The sequence below is a fragment of the Acinonyx jubatus genome, chromosome A1 (assembly GCF_027475565.1).
Source record: "Acinonyx jubatus isolate Ajub_Pintada_27869175 chromosome A1, VMU_Ajub_asm_v1.0, whole genome shotgun sequence".
NCBI lineage: Eukaryota > Metazoa > Chordata > Mammalia > Carnivora > Felidae > Acinonyx > Acinonyx jubatus.
Window position 1 is genome coordinate 193,686,309 of NC_069380.1, and position 18,787 is coordinate 193,705,095.

The following is an 18,787-nucleotide window of genomic DNA, read 5'->3' on the forward strand; positions in this document are numbered from 1 at the left end:
CTCTGCCCCCTACCCTGGCATCGATCCCTTTTCCCCACTGATGGGCTAATAATAAAGACAGAGTGAAACTTGTCAATAGAGAAGTGCTTGACAAATGCATAATAATGATAATAATCACAGCGCGCTGAGGACAGAGGCGCTAAAAACCCCCAGTCAGGAGGAGGCTGCGGCTTCCCCAGGCTGTGCCGTCTTCCCTGAATCCTAGGGAAACGCGCAAAATGTCAACTTTTGTCCTTCTTTTTTAACAGGGACTCCAGAATCTTCAGGACTAACGTACCAATTAAATGGTTCAGTTTAAGCGTGATGTTCATTGTAATTGTGTTAGTCCGCCCCCGCAGAGAAGGGCGAGGCGGCCCCCTCCCTCCCAGCTGTCCCGATCCGGAGCAGAGAAGGCACAGAGAAGGCGGCCTCGTAAGGGTGCCATGGAGAGCTAGAGGGCAATGCTGAACCGCCTTCCTCCTTCCCTGGAGAGGAGTGGGGAGGCAGTGCTGGGCAGTGGGCAGAGCACGGACGGCCTGGGTTCAAACGCCAGGTCTGTCCACTTGGCACTGGCCGTGTGATGCTGGGGTAGGTCGCTCGAGTTCTCTGAGCCTCATTCCTTCCTCCTTAAAATGGGAATAAAAGAGGGACCTACCCTCACAGGGCTGTTGTAGGAATTACACAGAATAACGATGTATGGCGTTTAGCACAGTGCTTGGCACACACAAAGTGACCAACAACGTCAGATGTAGCCATTCGTCAGGATTTTTATAATCCTTGCTACTGAGAAGAGAAAGGCAGTGAACCCCGTGCCCCACCACTCGGGGTGTGCAAGCACATGTGAACTTGCTGATGGACTGGTCAGCACATGGTATGGTATGTGCGGGAGACGGTTAAGGAGACCCCACTCATCTGGTAACTGGAGGACTTGCGTCCCTGAGGGGACCTGGCAGAAGCTCTAGGCACTTGGGGCTAGAGGACAAAGGGCAATTTTAGAAATTGCTAGAAAGGCTGGGGTTCACACAGGCCTGAACACCAGTCTTGTAGACTTAGGAAGCTGGGGAGACCCGGGGGGCTTGGTCCCAACCTCAGGGGTGCAGCTGGGGAGGGCGTGGGGTGCAGCAGAGCACGTGAACATGTGCCACAGGTGCACCAGCACGGTCTGCCCCCTGGCTTCAGACAAACCCCGTGGGGAAGGCTCCCAGGGCCACACACGAAACAGAGAGATACAGGGAGGCAGGGGGCCGGCGTCTACATCCGCCTTGGCTTCTTATGGGTCATGGGTATTTGGGGAATTGACTTCAACTCACTGGGCTCTGACTCCTGACACAGCAAATGGGCAAAAGCACGTGCCCTCCTATAGCAGAGCACAGACGCAGGAGGGGGACTGTTACTCTGCCTGCTTCAGTGGAAACGTCTGGGCCTCAGAATGGTTAAGATGTGCCCGTGGTCACGGAACTGGTGGCCGGGAGAGCTGGTGTTGACCTACACTGGCTCTGAAGCCTAATGTTCAAGGATGCTCTGTTGCCCCCCTCCCAGGGGTTACTGTGAAGATGGATGTATCAAAACAGAGGGAAGAGTCCAGGAAATTGTGAAGTGCCGTTTAAATGGCAAAGAGCTGCCCTCGCCCCTACTCCACCCACCCGAGGCCCACTGCCCTGCTCTGAGTCTGCAGTGTCTCAAAGAGAAGGCAGGGCCTACCTGGCTGGCTGGGAGCTCCTCGCCACTGCTCTCCGAGGACCCTCTGGCATTCTTCTCTGGACGTGCTGGGGCCAGGGTCTTGCTTCTGGCAGTTTTGGAGTCACTCTCCTTCTGAGGGGACAAGCAGACGGGTAGGGGAGAGAAGGTGTTAGCTGAGGGGGACCACAGCCAGTGAGCAACGACCCTCACACACGCTGGCTGTCCACTGAAGGCAGCACGGCCCCTTACTACACGCACAGGAGGACAGCTGCCAGCTTGGCCTGCCCCATAGCCAGTGGAAACACAGGCTTCCACTCTGTGAACACCCCTTCCCAAGTGTACTCTTGAAAGGGACGCACGAGTCAGACCCACTAACAGCTGAGGGCTGGAGTACTGTTGGCCAGGCGTCTGAATGAGGACAGAGCAGCCCAGGATGAGGTTGCAGAGGTGAGCCAGCGGCCCCAGCACAGCTCACATCTGGCTGTAACACCCCCAGGGAAAGGCAGGAGCCAGCTGGAGGTGGCCCAAGGCTGCCATCCCCTCCTGCCAGGCCAGTCATACACGAGGAAGGCTGGCTGGGCAGAAGCTGCTGTCGGGGGGCCAGAGGAGCAGGCACCGGGGGAAACCAGCTCGGGGAGCCCAGGGCAGGGCAGAGGCCCCTCTTCACTACTCAGCCCAGCACCAAAGTGGCTGAGCCACCTAGGTTGTCCGAATCCAATTTCTCAAGAGACACTAGAAGACTAGAAGATCCCGAAAATGGTGTCACTTCCTAATCTTTAAATGGGTCAGCTACAACCCATGCTGCAACTGCCATGCCCCCATGTGTTCCTTGCTAACAGAACCCCAACTCTGCTCTGGTAGTCTCTCTGCCCCCCACCAAGCTCTGAGGAGGGTGGCCCTTTCTCCCAGCCAATCACAGAACCACAAGACCCTTACCAATGAGCAGTTTGGGGTTGGTTTTTTTTTTTTTTTTTTTGGTCAGGGGAAGTACATGTCCTAGATCTGGACAAGGAGATAAGGGGTAAGGAGGTCAGCTGGGGGACTTCCTAGCTTTTCTGGAGGTGCTGCAGCCCTGCCCCGACAATGAGGCAGGTAGAGCATAAGAAATCGAGGTTACCAATGATGCCGAGCTGAATGGACCACCTTTAGAGCAGCGTTACCCCAAAACGTTGTACCCAAAACTAGGAGATGGCCAATCCCCTTTAAGCTCTTGCAGTTAGGTTTTCTCCTGAAGATTCAGATGTCCTGATACAGGAAACCACTTGAAACTTAAAAAACAAAAACACACCAAAATACTGCATGTCTAAACACGGCCGGGACCCTTGTGTCTTAGTCTGGCACTGAGGCCCCCCAAAAATGGTACTGGTAACGAGCAACTAGAAGGGAGTATTGCCTACAGGATGGCTGGCCTTTGTGGAACACACCTGACTTCACATCCTTTCCCCTTGGCAACCCCTGCCCTCGGGCCCCAGAGTGCCTAGCTCCACTTTTTTGTCTGGTGAACCCCTGGTCTTCCTTCCTTCAAGTTCTGCTCAATCATCTCTTTGGGCCTCTCAGAGACCTGTTCTCCCAGTTCCATCGGACAGAGCACTACCAGAATATTCCTCAATAATACAGCCACTTCATCTTGCCCTACTGACTACAAGTCCCACTGAGGGAAGGGCCAACATCTCTTATCCCTCTATGTCTACCAGCAAGAGAGGGCACTCGTAGTTGGTCTCATGCATTGAAGGCAGAAGTCAGTGCTAGGAGTGCTCAACAGACTTCTTGGTACTTGTTTTACATGTGAAGAAAACAGGAATCTAAGAGGGGATGGGGCTCAGCCTGGCACAGCGATTCCCCTTAAGAAATGAAGATCTGGGGGCAGCTGGGTGGCGCAGTCGGTTAAGCATCTGACTTTGGCTCAGGTCATGATCTCATGGTCATGAGTTCGAGCCCCGCGTCAGGCTCTGTGCTGACAGGTCAGAGCCTGGAACCTGCTTTGGATTCTGTGTCTCCCTCTGTCTCTGCCCAACCCACTCGCCTTCTGTCTCCGTCTCCCTCAAAAATAAACATACATTAAGAACAAAAAACCAAAAAAACAACACGAAGATCTGGCCACCCGAAGGGTACATTTCTACAAGGTCACAACTGGCTGCTGGAGCTGACAAGGACCGTGTTTCTAGATGGGGCAAGAGCTCTCCAGTTTGCCCTGGCTGCCACCACCCGCTACGGTCTCTCCTGACACCGAGGCTCGATGCTGACCACCAGGCCTATGTACATCATTTCCAGCACATGTCTGAGCCCGAGAAGTCCTGGAGTTTGTCCCCCCTGGACTTCTACAGGACACAGCTGCTCCTGCTGCATTCTGCAAACAGAAGGAAGACCGTCCGGAAAAAAAAGTTGGTTCCTCATTCCCTCCCTCTCTCCACTCCCCAGGCTTCACACCAGATGAGCTCTCCGTGGAGAGATGTACACGCCTACATGAGGGCCCAGGTGAGGGACGGGTCTCCCTCCAGCTCCCCAGGGGACGCATGGTACCTGCCTCCCAGTCCAAGCCTCCTCAAGACTCCCTGTGACATCTCTGGATTCTTGGCCTCGTTTACCTTGGCAGGAGTCATTGGCCTAGGCTTCTGTGGGGCCGGTGTGTCCACTCGTGCTGGGAGAGCCTTGGTAGATTTAGGAGTGCCTGCGACACCTTTCGTCAGGGAGGCCTTGCTCTGGGGGTGGTTTACAGCAGGTTTCACCTAGAGACATGGAAGACAGCAGGTGGGATAAGGATCCGGGAGTCGCAACCTCGATCTGGTCTTCGTTCCTCACCTGGCCCCAAACCCAAGTTCTGAGCGAGGAGTGGGTGGCGGTGGCTCAGAGGCCCCGCGTGGCAGCCGCCTCCTCGTTAGGCCTCACCTGGGCTGGTGCCACCACCGCCTCCTCCTCCTCACTGTCAGACTCCTCCTCACTGCTGCTCTCCGAGTCCTCCTCTGGCTTCCTGGCCTGGGTGGCCACGGCTCCTGACTTCCCGGGGGAGACTGCTGCAGCCCCTTTCCTGGCGAACCCCTTGCCAGGGGCTGAGACAGTTCTGACCTGGGGGGTCTTCCCCGAGGGCTTCGCCTGGAGTGAGAGAAACAGTCAGGGGAGGGAGTGAAAGGGACAGCACAGGGCTGCTCTCGGTCCTCCCCGGGCCTCACCTGAGTGGGGGCTCCCCCGTCACTGTCTGACTCCTCTTCGCTGCTCTCTGAGCCCTCCCGTGGGCCCCCGACTGGCCCCGGCTGGGCCTGGGCTGCCGTGGCCACTGCTTTCCCCAGAGCTGCCACAGACCCCTGGCCCCTCACTGAGACAGCATTGTTCTGGGGGGTTCTTGCTGTTGGCTTTACCTGAATCGTGAAGAGGTAAGTGTATTGGGGAAGGAAGTCGACAACAGGGTTCCACTTCGATTAAGCCCCACCCACGATGTGACCGTACGGAAGTCCCTTCTGCCCGCGCAGGGCCCTTGTCCAGGAGGAGGCAACTGCTTGGTCCTCCTCTCCACCCCACCTCCGGCACCTTCTGGTCCCCCTTGCCTTGGCCGGGGACTCCTGTTTGGCTTGAGCTGCTGCAGTGGCCACTTTTCCGGGAGCAGACGCTGCCCCTTTGGCTGAAGCTGTTCTGGTGGAAGCTGGGTTGGCTTTGGTCTGTGGGGTTTTCGCTGAGGTCTTCACCTGGAAGGAGAAACAGGGATGACAGAACGGACAAGGTGAGGTGCAGCAGGGTGGTTAGCCAAGAACACGGATTCTGGAGTCAGAGGCCCGAACTTGGATTCTTGTTCCTCCATTTAATGGCTGTGTGAAGTTGGGCAAATCATTGACCTCACTGGGCCTCAGTTTCCCCCTCTGTAAAATGGAGGTCATAACAAGGCCCACCCACAGGGTTATTATGAGGATTAAATGACAGATTCATAATGTTTAACATGGTGCCTGGCACATAATAAGCACTCCTGTAAACTTATTATCGTGAGCACTTTTCTTAATGTTAGCTAAGTACAAGCCTACCCAGAGCACAGGTGTTTTCCAGGCCCCCTTTCAGCTGGGCAGCCATGAATTTAACTTCTGGCTAACAGAATGGAAGTTGAGTACACGATTCAACATCCTTACACATGCAAAAAACATGTGTCTTCTTCCTCCCAACTGGAAGAAATGCTGAGGTAACAGCTGGAGCTCAAGCAGCCATCTTAGTCTATGAGGAGGGAGCCGACACTCAGCATGGCAGAACAAGATAGAAAACCACTGTTGTTTCTTCCATTTCACCTAATCTTAGCGGCTATCCAGGTGATCCCCAAAAAGCCTGTTGGGGTATCCAAGCAAACGCAGACTAGAGAGATGAGAGCAACAAAGAATAAAATCTCTGACTGTGAGATTGTTGATAAGAGTATGAAAGCAAAGCCTGCTGATGTAAAGTAGAATGAGGAATTTGACAGCCTGTCTAGGCCCCTGCCTCATTCAGAGAGGCCACCTAATCAGTGACATCCCCCACAGCCCAGCTTCCCTCATCCACACAAGACCAAGTGAAATTAAGAATCAGGACTTCAAGAAAGAAAACCCTCTAAGAGCACAGACTGTGTCTGATAAAGGTCAAGGTGCTCATCAGCCCCAAAAAGTCATCCTGAGGGGAGTAATGTGTTTACCTACATTTAAGAAAACAAAAGACACCAGGACAAAGTTGACCTAACAAGTCTCAGTGAACTTAAAAGGGCTGAAATCATACCAAATATGTTCTCCTGCCACAATGGGATTAAATTAGAAATCAACCACAAAAAGTAATCTGCATAGTCCCAGATATTTGGAAGTTAACCCACTTCTAAATAACCCATGGGTCAAAGAATAATAAAAAACCCAACATTTCAAAATTCATGGGATAAAGTTAATGCAGCCCTTACAGGGAAATTCACTGCATTAAACACTTACATTAGAAAAAAAGGAGAAGGACCCGGGTGGCCTCCAACTGTTTTTTTCTGCTGAGGTCATGATCTCACATTTTGTGAGATGGGTCCTGAGTAGGGTGTAGGGCTTCATGATGTTAGTGGGGAGTGGGGGGGTGGTATGTGTGTGTTCCACTAGCCTGCTTAGGATTTTCTCTCCCTAACCAGCCCCCCCACCCTCTTGTGTGCGCTCTCTCAAAATAAATATGTAAATAAATTTTAAAAAAGTAAGAAAAAGAGAAAAGAAAAACAAGAGCTACAATAAACAATTAAAGATTCCACCTTGGGGTGCCTGGGTGGCTCAGTAGGTTGAGCTTCCGACTTTGGCTCAGGTCATGATCTCACTCACGGTTTCTGAGTTCAAGCCCCACATCGGGCTCGCTGCTGTCAGCACAGAGCCTGCTTCAGATCCTCTGTCCCTCTCTCTGTCCTTCTCTCGCTTGTGCACTCTCAAAAATAAATGCACATCTTAAGAAGCTAGAAAGAAAGAGCAAATCAAACCCAAAAGAAGGAGTAATAAAAATAAAGATCAAAGCAGATGGGGTTAAGTCTCCAGCTCTTGATTTCAGCTCAAGTCATGATCTCACAGTTGTGAGATTAAGCCTGTATCGGGCTCCTCCTTGCTGGGCATGGAGCCTTCTTAAGATTCTCTCCTCCCTCTGCCCCTCCTGCCCCCCACTTTCTCTTAAAATATACATATACATATACATATATATATATATATACACACACACACACACACACATATATATATATATGAGTGGAAATTAACGAAATAAAAATCACAAAATAAATCAATGGAACCATAAGTTGTTTCTTTGAAAAGAACAACAAAATTGGTAAGTCTTTAGCTAGGCTGACCAAGAAACAGAAAACACAAATTACCGAAAATTAGGAAGAAGGCAGGACATCACTATAGACGCTATGGAAATTAAAAAGAATTATAGGGAATATTATGAACAAATTTATGCCACCAAATTAGACAATGGAGATGAAAACACACAAGTTTCTAGAAAGGCAGAAATTATTAACTGTGCACAAAATCACTAAAAGGTACAAAATAGAACTGACTCAAGAAGAAAGAAAACCTGAATAGACCAATAGTCAATTTTCAAAATTGATTCAGTAATTAAAAATCTTCAGGGCACCTGGGTGACTCAGTTGGTTAAGCGTCCAACTTCGGCTCAGGTCATGATCTCACAGTTCTTGAGTTTGAGCCCCACACTGGGCTCGCTGCTGTTACCGAAGATCCGGCTTTGGATCCTCTGTCCCCAGCTCTCTCTGCCCCTCTTCCCCGCTTGCATGCTCTCTCCCAAAAATAAACACTAAAAAACCAAAAAATCTTCCACACACAAAAAATACAGGCCCAGATGGCTGTATTGGTGAATTCTACTAAGGAAGAAATAATACCAATCCAACATAAACCCTCAGAAAACAAAGGAGAGAATACCACCCAACTTACTTTCTGAGGCCAGTTATCAGGGCGATACCAAAGCCAGGCTAAGACATCACATGAAATTTACAGACTAGTATTCCTTATGGATATAAAGACAAAAACCCTTAACAAATGATGAGCAAACCAAATCCGGCAAGAAAAAGGAGTATACACCATGACCAAGTGGGATTTATCACAAAAACAAAAGGTTGATTTAACACCTGAAAACCAACTAAGCATAACACACTGCATTAATAGAACAAAGGAAAAAACCAGTAAGATCACTTCAACAGAAAAAAGCATTTGACAAAAATTCAACTAATAAAAACTCTCAACAAACTAGGAATAGAAAAGAGCTTGGGGCACCTGGCTGGCTTGGTCAGTAGAACATGTGACTCTTGACCTCGGGGTTATGGATTCGAGCCCCATGAGGGTGTAGAGATTACTTAAAGATAAAATCTTTAAAAAAAAGAAAAAGAAAAGAACTTTCTCATCCTGATAAAGGGAATCTTTGAAAAATTTATAGCTGACATCCTATTAAACAGTGAAAGACTGAGTGCTGTGCCCTAAATTAAAAACAAGGCAAAGGTGTCTGCTCTCACCACTGCTATTCACCATTGTACTGGAGGTTCTAGCCAGTGCAGTAAGACAAGAAAAAGAAATAAAAGCCGTCTACATTGAAGAGGAAAAAGTGAAGCTGTCCTTATTCACAGACAACAAGATCTGTATATAAAAAAACCCTAGGGAATCTATAAAAGCCATGAAAATTGATAAGCAAATGTAATGTCATCACAGGACGGAAGATCAACATACAAGGCAAGGTCAGACTCCAAAGGCACTCTACCACTCACGCAGCCATTCCTCACACTCTGACTGACCAGCTCTCCCACCCTTCTCACACAAAGGCTCTCTTCTATAGCATTTCAACTGAGAATCACCTCCTTCCTTGGTCTTTGGCACATCTGGTTTTCCAGAACCAATCCTGTCTTTGTTACGTTATTTTGAACCTCAGCTCTCACATAGATGGTTTCCTTTGAGCTGGGTGAGGTCTCTGAGCAGACCAGCGACTACGTGTCTCACTTCTGACCCCAGCTACACTGAACAGTGTGGAACCCACTTAGTATGTACAGACAGCATTTTGAGAGTGAGGCCACGCAAGTATTATTTCATTTAATCCTCCTAACCCCGTAACAGGGGCTTAATGAGCCTTATCCTCCAGACAAGATTCCCATCAGACCCGCCGGTCTCAGTGGGGGCAATTCAGGCCTCTTGAAATTAGGCAAGGCACCATCTCCTGACAGGGCACCAGGCTAGAAGGCTGGGCCCCTAGAGAGGGATTAGCTGCTTTGTTTTGCACCTTGGGAGGAAGTAAGGCCCCACAACATAATCATGTCTGTGGTTGGAAAAGTTTGGGCCAAAATGTAGCAGGAGGAAGCATAAAAGGCAAAGGCTTCTGAGGCGGGCACGCTGGGGTGCAGGCCCAGCTGACCCTCATTGGCTTGCTGAGCTGAAGCTGGTCAGCAAACAACTCTTCTAAGCTCTAATTTCCTCCTCCAGAAACGAAAGCAAATGAACACCTATCTAATGGTATTGGTGGGAGGTTCAGATGGGGAGACAAATACTTAGGCGATGGGCACAGTGAAACTTTTCAGGCGTTGGTCTGGAATGTGTCTGCAGCGTGGAAACGGGACAAGAGCTGCTGGGCTGGGACTCCAACAGGGCCCACACGCACCTGTCAAATCACAGGGGAATCACAGGACCCTGGGTCCCACAAGGCAACTGTGAGAGGGGGGCAAAAGAAAATCCCATAGAAAACACGTGCTCTGGTACAGGGAAAATAGAATTGACTAATTTGTGAGTGGTTATTGGGGGGGGAAAAAGAGCGACAATTACAAATAAACCATGGGTGAGCATGAGGTGTGAGCCATCTTCACTTTTCCCAGCTCAACTCTTCCAGGCTGGGAGGGGACTCCTGATTCTGTTCCCCATCAGCCTGGCCCACCCTCAGGGAGGCAGAGGAGTGAGCTTGCTGTGTGCACAGGGCCCTTGCTGGGTACGGTAGGTGAGATCTCATTAAATTCTCAACCCTATGACAGCTAATTTCCAATTTACAGAGGAGTCAATAAAGGCCCTGATAGGTAGGAATCAATTGGTAGGAAATGGGGCCAGGACTTGAACCCAGGCAGTCTGGCTCCAAGCCCCCTGCTCTGTCTGCCACTGCATCATTTCCCCCAGTGATCCCACCAAAACGCTCTGCTCGGGGCAGCTCCCTCAGGCCAGGCTTCTTTGCCTGGAACACTGCATTTCCCCTGGCCAGATCTTTCAAGCCTACAATTCCAATGCCACTTCCTCCAGGAGGCCTTCCCTCTGGGGAAACCCCGAGACGCTACCACCTGCAGTGCTGTAACCCAGGTACGTGATCTATTTTCCACCTTATCACATTATGCTGGACTAGCCTGTGTGCACATCCACGCCCCCATCTAGACTGGGAACTCCCTGAGGGAGACAGGGCAGCACCAGGCAGAGGAGTGCTCCACAGAGCTTGCGGGTGGCATAAGGAGTCTCAATGGGAGCTGAGAAGGCCACGGGGGAGACTACACCTCTGACAGGGGAGGAGACCGAGTGAAAAGTGGGGAGCCAGGCTGAGTTGAGGCTGCCCTCGAGGCTTCTGCACAGCCAGGGGCAAGCCCAGCCCAGAAAAGCCCCTCCTCAGCCCTGCCCCAGGCCCTGGTGTGGGCGGGATGGGCTGGCTCTTCCCAGGCCTCACCTGGGCTGGGGCTGCAGTCACCTCCTCACTGTCTGATTCCTCCTCACTGCTCTCTGAATCTTCCTGCACCTCAGCTTTAGCCGGGGCCATTGCAGGCCCTGCCTTCCCAGCGGGTACTGGGACAGCCCCTTGGCCCGAGGACCCCTTGGTGGGTGCAGAGGCAGCTTTCACTGGGACGCTTTTACCCGCAGACTTTGCCTGGAATGACAAGGAAGAGACACATATCTCAGGAGGTCAAAGGGCGATGAGAGGACTAGCCCCGAATCTGCCAGACCAACTTGGCCTCACCTGTCCTGCTGGTGGGGCAGGAGTGGTCTCCTCCTCACTCTCCGACTCCTCGCTGCTTGAAGAGGCCTCGGGCCTCTGGGCGCCCCTGGCCAGAGCTGGGGATGAGGCGCAGGCTGGAGAGGATGCAGCTCCTGCCTTCCAAGGGGCTGGCGTGCCCACTCGCACCGGGGGAACCTTGGCAGGTGCAGGGGTAACGGGGGTGCCCTTCTTTGGAGGGGCCTGGGTCTGGGGTGTTTTCATAGCTGGTTTTGCCTGAGAGGAAGAAGTCAGAAGCTACAGAAGGAGCCTGAGCTCAGAGCCCCCATCTGTTCTGGGGTGGAGCCCCGCCGCCATGCCTCCCCACAGCTCCCCGGGGAGCCGACAGGTGCCAGTGGCTCAGGTCAGGCCGTGGGGCAGCCCCTCCCGGGCCCACCTGGGCTGGAGCCACGGCTGCAGGCGCCTCCTCTTCACTGTCTGACTCCTCCTCACTGCTCTCTGACTCGTCCTTGCACTTTTCGGCCTTGCCCTGGGTGGCTGCAGGCCCTGCCTTCTGAGGGGGCCCCGTGGCAGGACGTGAGGCAGCTGTGACCTGGATGATCTTCCCCGAGGACTTTGCCTGCAGAGAGAGACACACAGATCAGGGGAGGGAGCACAAAGTATGGCTGTGTGCAGAGACACCAGAAACCAAGAGGGCAAACAGAGTCAGCGTGTGGGTGTGGGGGCTCCTGACACTGAGGGGGAAGGAAGAAACTTACAGGCAGGAGCCTCACCTGGGCCGGCGCCTCCCCCTCGCTGTCTGACTCCTCCTCGCTGCTGCTCCCTGAGTCCTCCTCCTGCTTCCCTGCTTGGGTGGCTGCAGGCCCTGCCTTCTGAGGGAGCCCCTTCATGGGACTGGAGGCTGCTCTGACCTGGGAGTTTTGCCCCAAGGGCTTTGCCTGGAGTAGCAAAAGACAGGATCAGGGCAGGAGCCCACAGGAGACTAGCCGTGAGGGAAGACCAGGTGAGGAGAGCAAATGCAGGGCACGGGACCCAAGGTGTGGAAGGGGAGGACAAGCTGACAGCCAGGCTCTCCAGAACGGGGCAGACCGCGCTGATGCGGGGCGTCCTGCAGCCTCACCTGAACAGGGCTCGTGGCTAGGGGCACGGCTGCTGGCGCCTCCCCCTCGCTGTCGGACTCCTCAGTGCTGCTCTCTGGGTCTTCTTCCCCCTTCCCCTTCCCCTTCCCCACCTGCGCCTGGGCAGCTGTAGGCCCTGCCTTGCCAGGGGGCACTGGAGGGGCCCCTTTCCTAGGGGACTCCTTGGCAGAGGCTGCAGCAGCTTTGACCTGGGGGGTCTTCCCTGAAGGCTTCACCTGGAGGGAGACAAGCAGAATCGGGAGGGAGCACAAGGGTGGATGTGAGGAGACACAAGAGGCCGGACAGGGCAAAGGACGCCACGCACACCGCAGGGGAGAAGGGGTAGGGCTCCAAGCGTGTCTAGGGCCCTGGCAGACAGAGAGTGGAACCGGTCCTCAGAAGGCCTCCTGCGGAGGGGCACAGCTTCATGGACTCTCCCTCCCCAGGCCTCACCTGAAGTGGCGTCTTGGCAGCTGGCGGCTCCTCCTCGCTGTCAGACTCCTCCTCACTGCTGCTCTCTGAATCCTCCTCTGGCTTCCCTGACTTGGCCCGGGCAGCTGCAGGCCCTGTCCTCCCAGGGGGTGCTGGGGTGGCCCCTTTCCCAGGGGTCCCCTTAACGGGGCCGGAGGCGGCCCTGGCCTGGACAATTTTCTCCGAGGCCTTCGCCTAGTAAGAGAGAAAGGGAGGTTTTGTTGCCCTCCTCACCCCCAGTGTGCCATCAGGATGAAGCCTAGGCCTTAGCTGGGGCTCACGAGAGCCCCCTGTGCTTCTCACTCTCCACCTGGACCGGGGCTCAGGCCCGGCCGCTTCTCTCTCACTCCCGGGGCCTTCGCAGCCTTGCCCAGCTCACTTGGCCACCGCTGCCTCCTCCTCTAGGTCCGAGATACACACCAGTTCCTCGTGGCAGTTCTCCCCGACACCCCTGCGCACCGCTCCCGGAGTCACCCACACGCAGGCATCAGAGAGAGGCGCCCTCGGCTGGGCTCCCGTCAGCGGGCGAGCCCTGAGAGCACAGGCTCCACGGCTGGCGTGGTCGACCACTGTACTCCGGGTCACAATTCTCTCTCCCACTGCCACATCAGGGCCCGGGCACTTGCCGTGCTCCCCAGCAGAACGCCCGTTGTCCAGATGTCCACGTGGCACACACCCCCGCCCTGCTCCTTCAGGCCCGCAACGTCTCTGTAAGGCCTTCCCTAAGCCGCTGTTTTAATGACCATTCCTACAGCCCGCCCCCCGCCCCCTTACCTTCCTCATTACCACCCAGCAAGATGAACTTTATTTTACTTATTGTATCTCTCCTTTACCATCCGGCCCTGGGCTGGGACCTCCACTCCTGGGCCTCACCGGGCCAGCTTCGGGGCCTTTTACCACCACTGTCTGATGCTTCCTCCTCCTGGCTCTCTGACTCCAACAGCTTCCCAGCCCCTCTGCTTTCCCTTCAGATGCACCCAGAGTCTTGGCCACCCAGCCTAGAGGAGTGGGTCCCGGCAGATGGAAGGTAAAGATTCCTGTTAGCTAAGAAGCCATGATTTGGCCGAAGAAGCCAGAGGACTAGGCAATTAAAACTTAAGTCCCTTCACAATAGGACCGGCTGGCCATATCCCATTCTCGAGACAGGGAAACTGAGGTAAAGGGGAGTTGCTGACAGAGAGGAGGGTGCAAGGCCACCCTGTGGGAAGTAGCTCTTCCAGGCTGCGGTTCACACAAGAAGGCAATTTCCATAGGGGACTGACAAGCCCAGCTGCCCTTGTCCTTCATTTTCATACCCCCACCACCTGCTCCCCAAACCCCAAGGTCAGTCTTAGCTGGCAGAGGAGACCAGGTGCTCCTTATATAGCCATTCGGCAGCCTCCGGGGGACCTGAGGACGCCGAGGAGTGGTCTGCCCCCAGGACTCACCTGGTGGGGCGGCTCCAAAGGGGCCCCCTCCTCACTCTCAGACGACTCCTCACTGCTCTCCGAGTCCTCTTCTGGCTTCTTGGCCTTGCTGGCTAGGGTCAGGGCACCTCCTCTGACTTGGGGTGTCACATCCCCTGCCTTCCCAGGGGTTGGGGCTGCCCCTCTCCCTAGGGAGTCCTTGGCAGGGGCTGGTGAGGTTTTGACCTGGGGTGGTTTTACTGAAGGTTTCACCTGGAACAAGAGGATGCAATTAGAGAAGAAATAATAATCTTTGCCTCTGAGGGCTATGAGAGGCTTCATGGTTTACAATCCCCTTTCCTAACATCATCCAATTCTCAAAGAACTCTGAGTCACATGCTATCTTTACACCCATTTTCCAGAGAGGGACAAGAAGCTCAGGGAGGTTAAGTCAAGACCAATACTAAGGGCAAAGTCACGACTAGAACCCATGTCTGTGTCGCCTTGGGGGCAGAACTCCCATCCACTATGCTCCCCTGCTGCCTGGCACACAGGGGCAGCCTCTCTCAACCAGAAGGCCCACCCTATCTGCCCCTTCAACTACAGGGGTATCCGATCATGACGGCCTTCCCAGGGGCTGGGAGGCCAGGATCTGAATGCCAGTCTTGCCGAGGTACCCTGGGCACATTCCTTTCCTCCATGGGCTCTTTCTTAGACTTCTAAAATTCTGACGTTCCTAAGGCAGGCAGTGCCCTATCTCCACATGTCATCAGGTAGATTTCACCTGACCCTGGGTTTCTGGGGCAGCCATCTCCTCAATCGCAAACTCCTCGCTGCTGCCAGGGCCCTGTGCTGGCCTCTGGCCCCCCAAGGCTGTGTGTTTGGCTGCTGGTTTCCCAGGGCCAAGTAGGAACGGGAGCCTGGGTGCTCTTATGGCTGTACCCAGCGCCTGAAAGTGGGGATGGACGTGGGAAGAGGATAGGCCTTGGGTAGATGGGAGGAAGGTCTCCACCTTCACAGGTTACTGGGTGAGGCAGGAGGTGAGAAGTACTCCAGGCACCCCAGGGATGTGGCCCCTGCCTACCTCTGATCTCCTCTTAATTAAGGCACTTTCACCTCATTCACATTCTTGTTAGGGCCCCTCAGGGCTCTCTACATTCTCCCTTTATAGTAACCATGAGCACTGCGGTCAGACTTCTGAGGGACCCCCCCACCTCCCACGTCCCCATAGCAGCAGCAATCATGCACCTCGTGCTGCCACTAGATTCCCAAGGCTCGGCTGCACAATAAGGAAGGACTTCCGGGTCACAGTTCAGAGCAGAGATGAGGCCACAGACCAAGACCTGACCGTCTCTGACCAAGCGCCCAGGCCCGGCATCCACCCAGAACCACTCAGCAGCCTCGCCCAACTCACCCGGACCACACCGCAGGACGGCCACCCGCCTGCCCCTGGGCTCATGCAGCTCTTTCTGAACCCTGCCCCCACATCCCTTCCTGGAGAATCCCCTGTGCGTCAAGGCCCTGCTCCAGTGCCACCTCTCCCAGGAAGCCTTCCCTGGTCTCACAGGCTGGACGGCGTCTCTCCCCCACAACCCTAGACCTTTTTCACACCCGCGGTGTGACGACAGCATCTGGCTCTGCTCCCCAGGCCTCAGCCTTTCCAGCTCCCGGTCACCCTGAAACACTTGCTAAGTTGATTTGGCCCCGCTGGTGTGCGAAGCCCCGGCCAGGCCCCTGGGAGGGTTAGAGGTTTGCAGAGGCAGCTCCTGAGGATGGGTGGCAATTACCTCCACATATGTCTCATCGCTCGAGGTGGAGGTCTCCTCGCTGGAGCTGTCAGCCTGGCTGGCCGATGCCATTCCTGGGGGACGAAGCAGGAGAGGACTGAGGGCCTGCCCTTCCGGACTCCCCTCCCTGGCTCTCTGCCAGGCCAGGAAATGAGACGCAGGTGCCTGTGCTCGCTTCCCGAGTGCGGACCTTCAGCCCCACCTACCTTGAAGCCCCACAGCCAAGGCACGTGCCACTCGTACGCTTGTGTTGCCCACACCTCTGTGACCCCGAGAAGGCTCATGCTAGGTCCTACCACACACAAGCCACCGTCTGCTAGTCCGGGCATCTCCTTCCATCATCACACTGAGGCAGGCAGGGCAAACGCCTATTTCACACGAGAAACTGGAGCGAACCCAGGCCTCGGTTTAGCCTCAGCCTCCGCAGTGGGCCCTGTACCCAGCTGAGAGCAATAAACCAGAAAATGCTCCACCATCACCTGGGCTGCTCAAACTCCCTTAGCAAAGCCTGACATGTCCCTACAGCAGACCCTCCCTTATTGGGGCGCCGCGGGACCTTACTGCCATGGAGACAGACCTCTAAATTCCAGAACGTCCCAGAGTTTGACAAAGCAGTGCCGGGCCTGCCTCCCCAGCCCAAACTCAGGGGGCTTGGCGTCTACAAGTTGGGGACGCTCACCAGGCTTGGCCGTGGTTCTGAGGGCCTGGACACTGCCCTCCTCCTCAGTTTCTGAGGCCAGGATGGTATTCGCTGAAGGCCCTGCTGACTTCTTAGGTGACCTCCCAGACAGAAGGTGGGCCACCGCCTTCCCAGCGGCAGGATGCGGTGTGGAGTTCACCACCTTGCCGGCCTTCTTGGTCTTTGCCTACAAAGGACAGGGGTGACAGACACGCTGGGTGTGGCCTGGTGAATGACCAGCACAGACCGCTTCCCAGGCGTAGGAGTTCGGACAGATTACCTCCCTTGGTCTGTTTCTTCACCTTTAAGATGGGGCTGAGAACGGTACCTCCCCTCACAGAGGCACGGAGAAAACCAAATTACAGCTCTTGGGACCCAGGAGTTACTGGCTAAGCGATAACTGGCAGCCTGCTGCGGCCGTCCTCACTACCTCGTGCTGTAGTTGGCGCTCCAGGTATCTCAGGGACGTGTGCTTTACACGTCTGTGATGCTGCTTTGTGGACTACCAGCAACGGTATTCTACCTTCTCAGGAGCTGCAGTCTAGAAAATGGTTTTCCAGCTTTCAGACCCACAGGCGTCTTACTCACTGTGGTGCCCCCACTGCCTCCCACGGTCCCTGGAAAGTAACTGGATCAGTAACAGGCCATTGGCTGAACAGGTGAATGCACGGATGAAGGAGGAAAGAAATTGTTACAGGTGCATGATGTGCCCAGCGGCCCAAAGCAGTGGGGCATCACCTCCATTTTACAGAAAAGGAAACTGAGGCCCAGAGAGGTAAAGGAGTCACCAGGATCACACAGCTGGTGATAAAGGCCCAGAACTGAATCCAGGTTGGGTAACTGCTCACAACCCTATCCTTCTCTGACACAGGGGACTGTCCCCCTACAGGGCACGTAACTCCCAAAGGGCGACAGCTTGGAGGTGGTCCTACTCACCCTGGCTTTTTCTTTCGTGCCTGATGGCACAACTGCCCCCGGAACCGAGGAGTTGGTGGGCGCCAGTCTTGGGGCTGCAAGACACAGACACCTGCTGCATGAACCAGATGAGCTTTTTTTTCTCATTTAAGAACAGCCAATAGGTTTCAGCTCACCTAATGATTCAATTGGTATGGCTGTGCCTGGTGCTGGCCTGAGCATCTGAGACTGAGCCCAGACTTGTGGGAAAGAGCTCTGGGGTGCATGAGCCACATCCACCAGGAGCGGGAGAGCGGGGCACCACGAAAGCCACGGGTGTGCATCCCCCATGGAGCCCCAACTCCCTGATGGCACGAGACACTGAAGACCCCAGAAAAGGAAGCGCTGGCTCACAGTGCCGCTGCAGACCCCCTCGAAGGCACCACATGACTTCAGGGTGGGCCATCCCCACAGGCTACCACGCTGCGGCCCCGAGAGTCACTCAGCAGGACAGCGGCAGCAGTCAGGCAGCCAGCCCCTGGTCCACAGAGAAAGCTGCTCGGGATTTCAAGAGTTTGTACTGGGAAAAGGAGCTGAACTATGAGACCGGGAACTGGTGAGATGTTGAGACCTACAGATTCTGGGTGATCTTCCAGCAGGAAACTTGTCTCCCCAAATGTCAGACAGGGTAAGATTTCTAGGGTATGCTGTGACATGGGACACTGCTGAGATGAATGGCATGGTCTGACTCTCTTCCTGGCATTTAACTGCATCTCCCTCTTTTTTAGACACATCTGTAAGTAGAGAGGAAGTACAGCGAACCACACAGTCCCAACCATTACCAGCTTGTGGCCTGTGTGATGTCAACCGGCCTCTCCAGTACCCTTCCCCATCAAGTACTATTCTGAAAAAAAAATGCCAGACATCGTATCATGTTGCCCACAAACATTTCAGCGTGTTTCTTGCAACGATTCCCTTATCATAGAAAAAATTCATGAAATAAAAATCCATTAAGATCAAGTATCAGTCAGTATGAAATTGAACAATTTTTGCTTTTACATAGTGTGTTGGTGTGGACATGCACGTATGCACAGCTATCTGTATGACTAGATGTGCAGGGGACAGTTTTAAAGCTACCCACCAGGATGCATTCAGGGGGTAAAAGGGACCCATCCAGGGTAGAATAGAAAACCTCTCATTTTTCTTCCATATGCTTACATATAGTTCAAAGTGGACTTGTTTTGCATTTATGATTTTAAAAGATGAAGATATAAGATATGTATTTAATATGATCTCGAATATTTTTAAAAACATGCTCAGGAAAAATAAATGGAAGAATAATTTGCCAAATCGTAGGTGGCAAGAACGTGGGTAATTTTTTTTTCCTGCCTTTTT

At 53.8% G+C, this 18,787-nt stretch overlaps 1 protein-coding gene across 12 annotated transcripts in view; it reads right to left on the bottom strand.

Moving 5' to 3' along the window:
* TCOF1 (treacle ribosome biogenesis factor 1) overlaps window positions 1-18,787 on the bottom strand; it is a 38,051-nt gene that overhangs the window by 12,720 nt on the left and 6,544 nt on the right. For 9 of the 12 annotated variants that reach the window (XM_015083587.3, XM_053200254.1, XM_053200253.1 and 6 more), the window contains exons 4-18: window positions 17,435-17,508; window positions 16,499-16,685; window positions 15,820-15,893; window positions 14,075-14,305; window positions 12,630-12,842; window positions 12,179-12,412; window positions 11,832-11,996; window positions 11,495-11,677; window positions 11,083-11,334; window positions 10,795-10,992; window positions 5,199-5,336; window positions 4,827-5,012; window positions 4,546-4,749; window positions 4,245-4,385; window positions 1,681-1,791 (exon numbers count right to left, since the gene is read on the bottom strand). In XM_015083587.3, the coding sequence (XP_014939073.3) occupies window positions 1,681-1,791; window positions 4,245-4,385; window positions 4,546-4,749; window positions 4,827-5,012; window positions 5,199-5,336; window positions 10,795-10,992; window positions 11,083-11,334; window positions 11,495-11,677; window positions 11,832-11,996; window positions 12,179-12,412; window positions 12,630-12,842; window positions 14,075-14,305; window positions 15,820-15,893; window positions 16,499-16,685; window positions 17,435-17,508 (2,591 nt within the window). The remainder of the gene's footprint in view (window positions 1-1,680; window positions 1,792-4,244; window positions 4,386-4,545; window positions 4,750-4,826; window positions 5,013-5,198; window positions 5,337-10,794; window positions 10,993-11,082; window positions 11,335-11,494; window positions 11,678-11,831; window positions 11,997-12,178; window positions 12,413-12,629; window positions 12,843-14,074; window positions 14,306-15,819; window positions 15,894-16,498; window positions 16,686-17,434; window positions 17,509-18,787) is intronic. The other 3 variants (XM_053200255.1, XM_015083584.3, XM_053200283.1) reach the window with 2 other exon arrangements.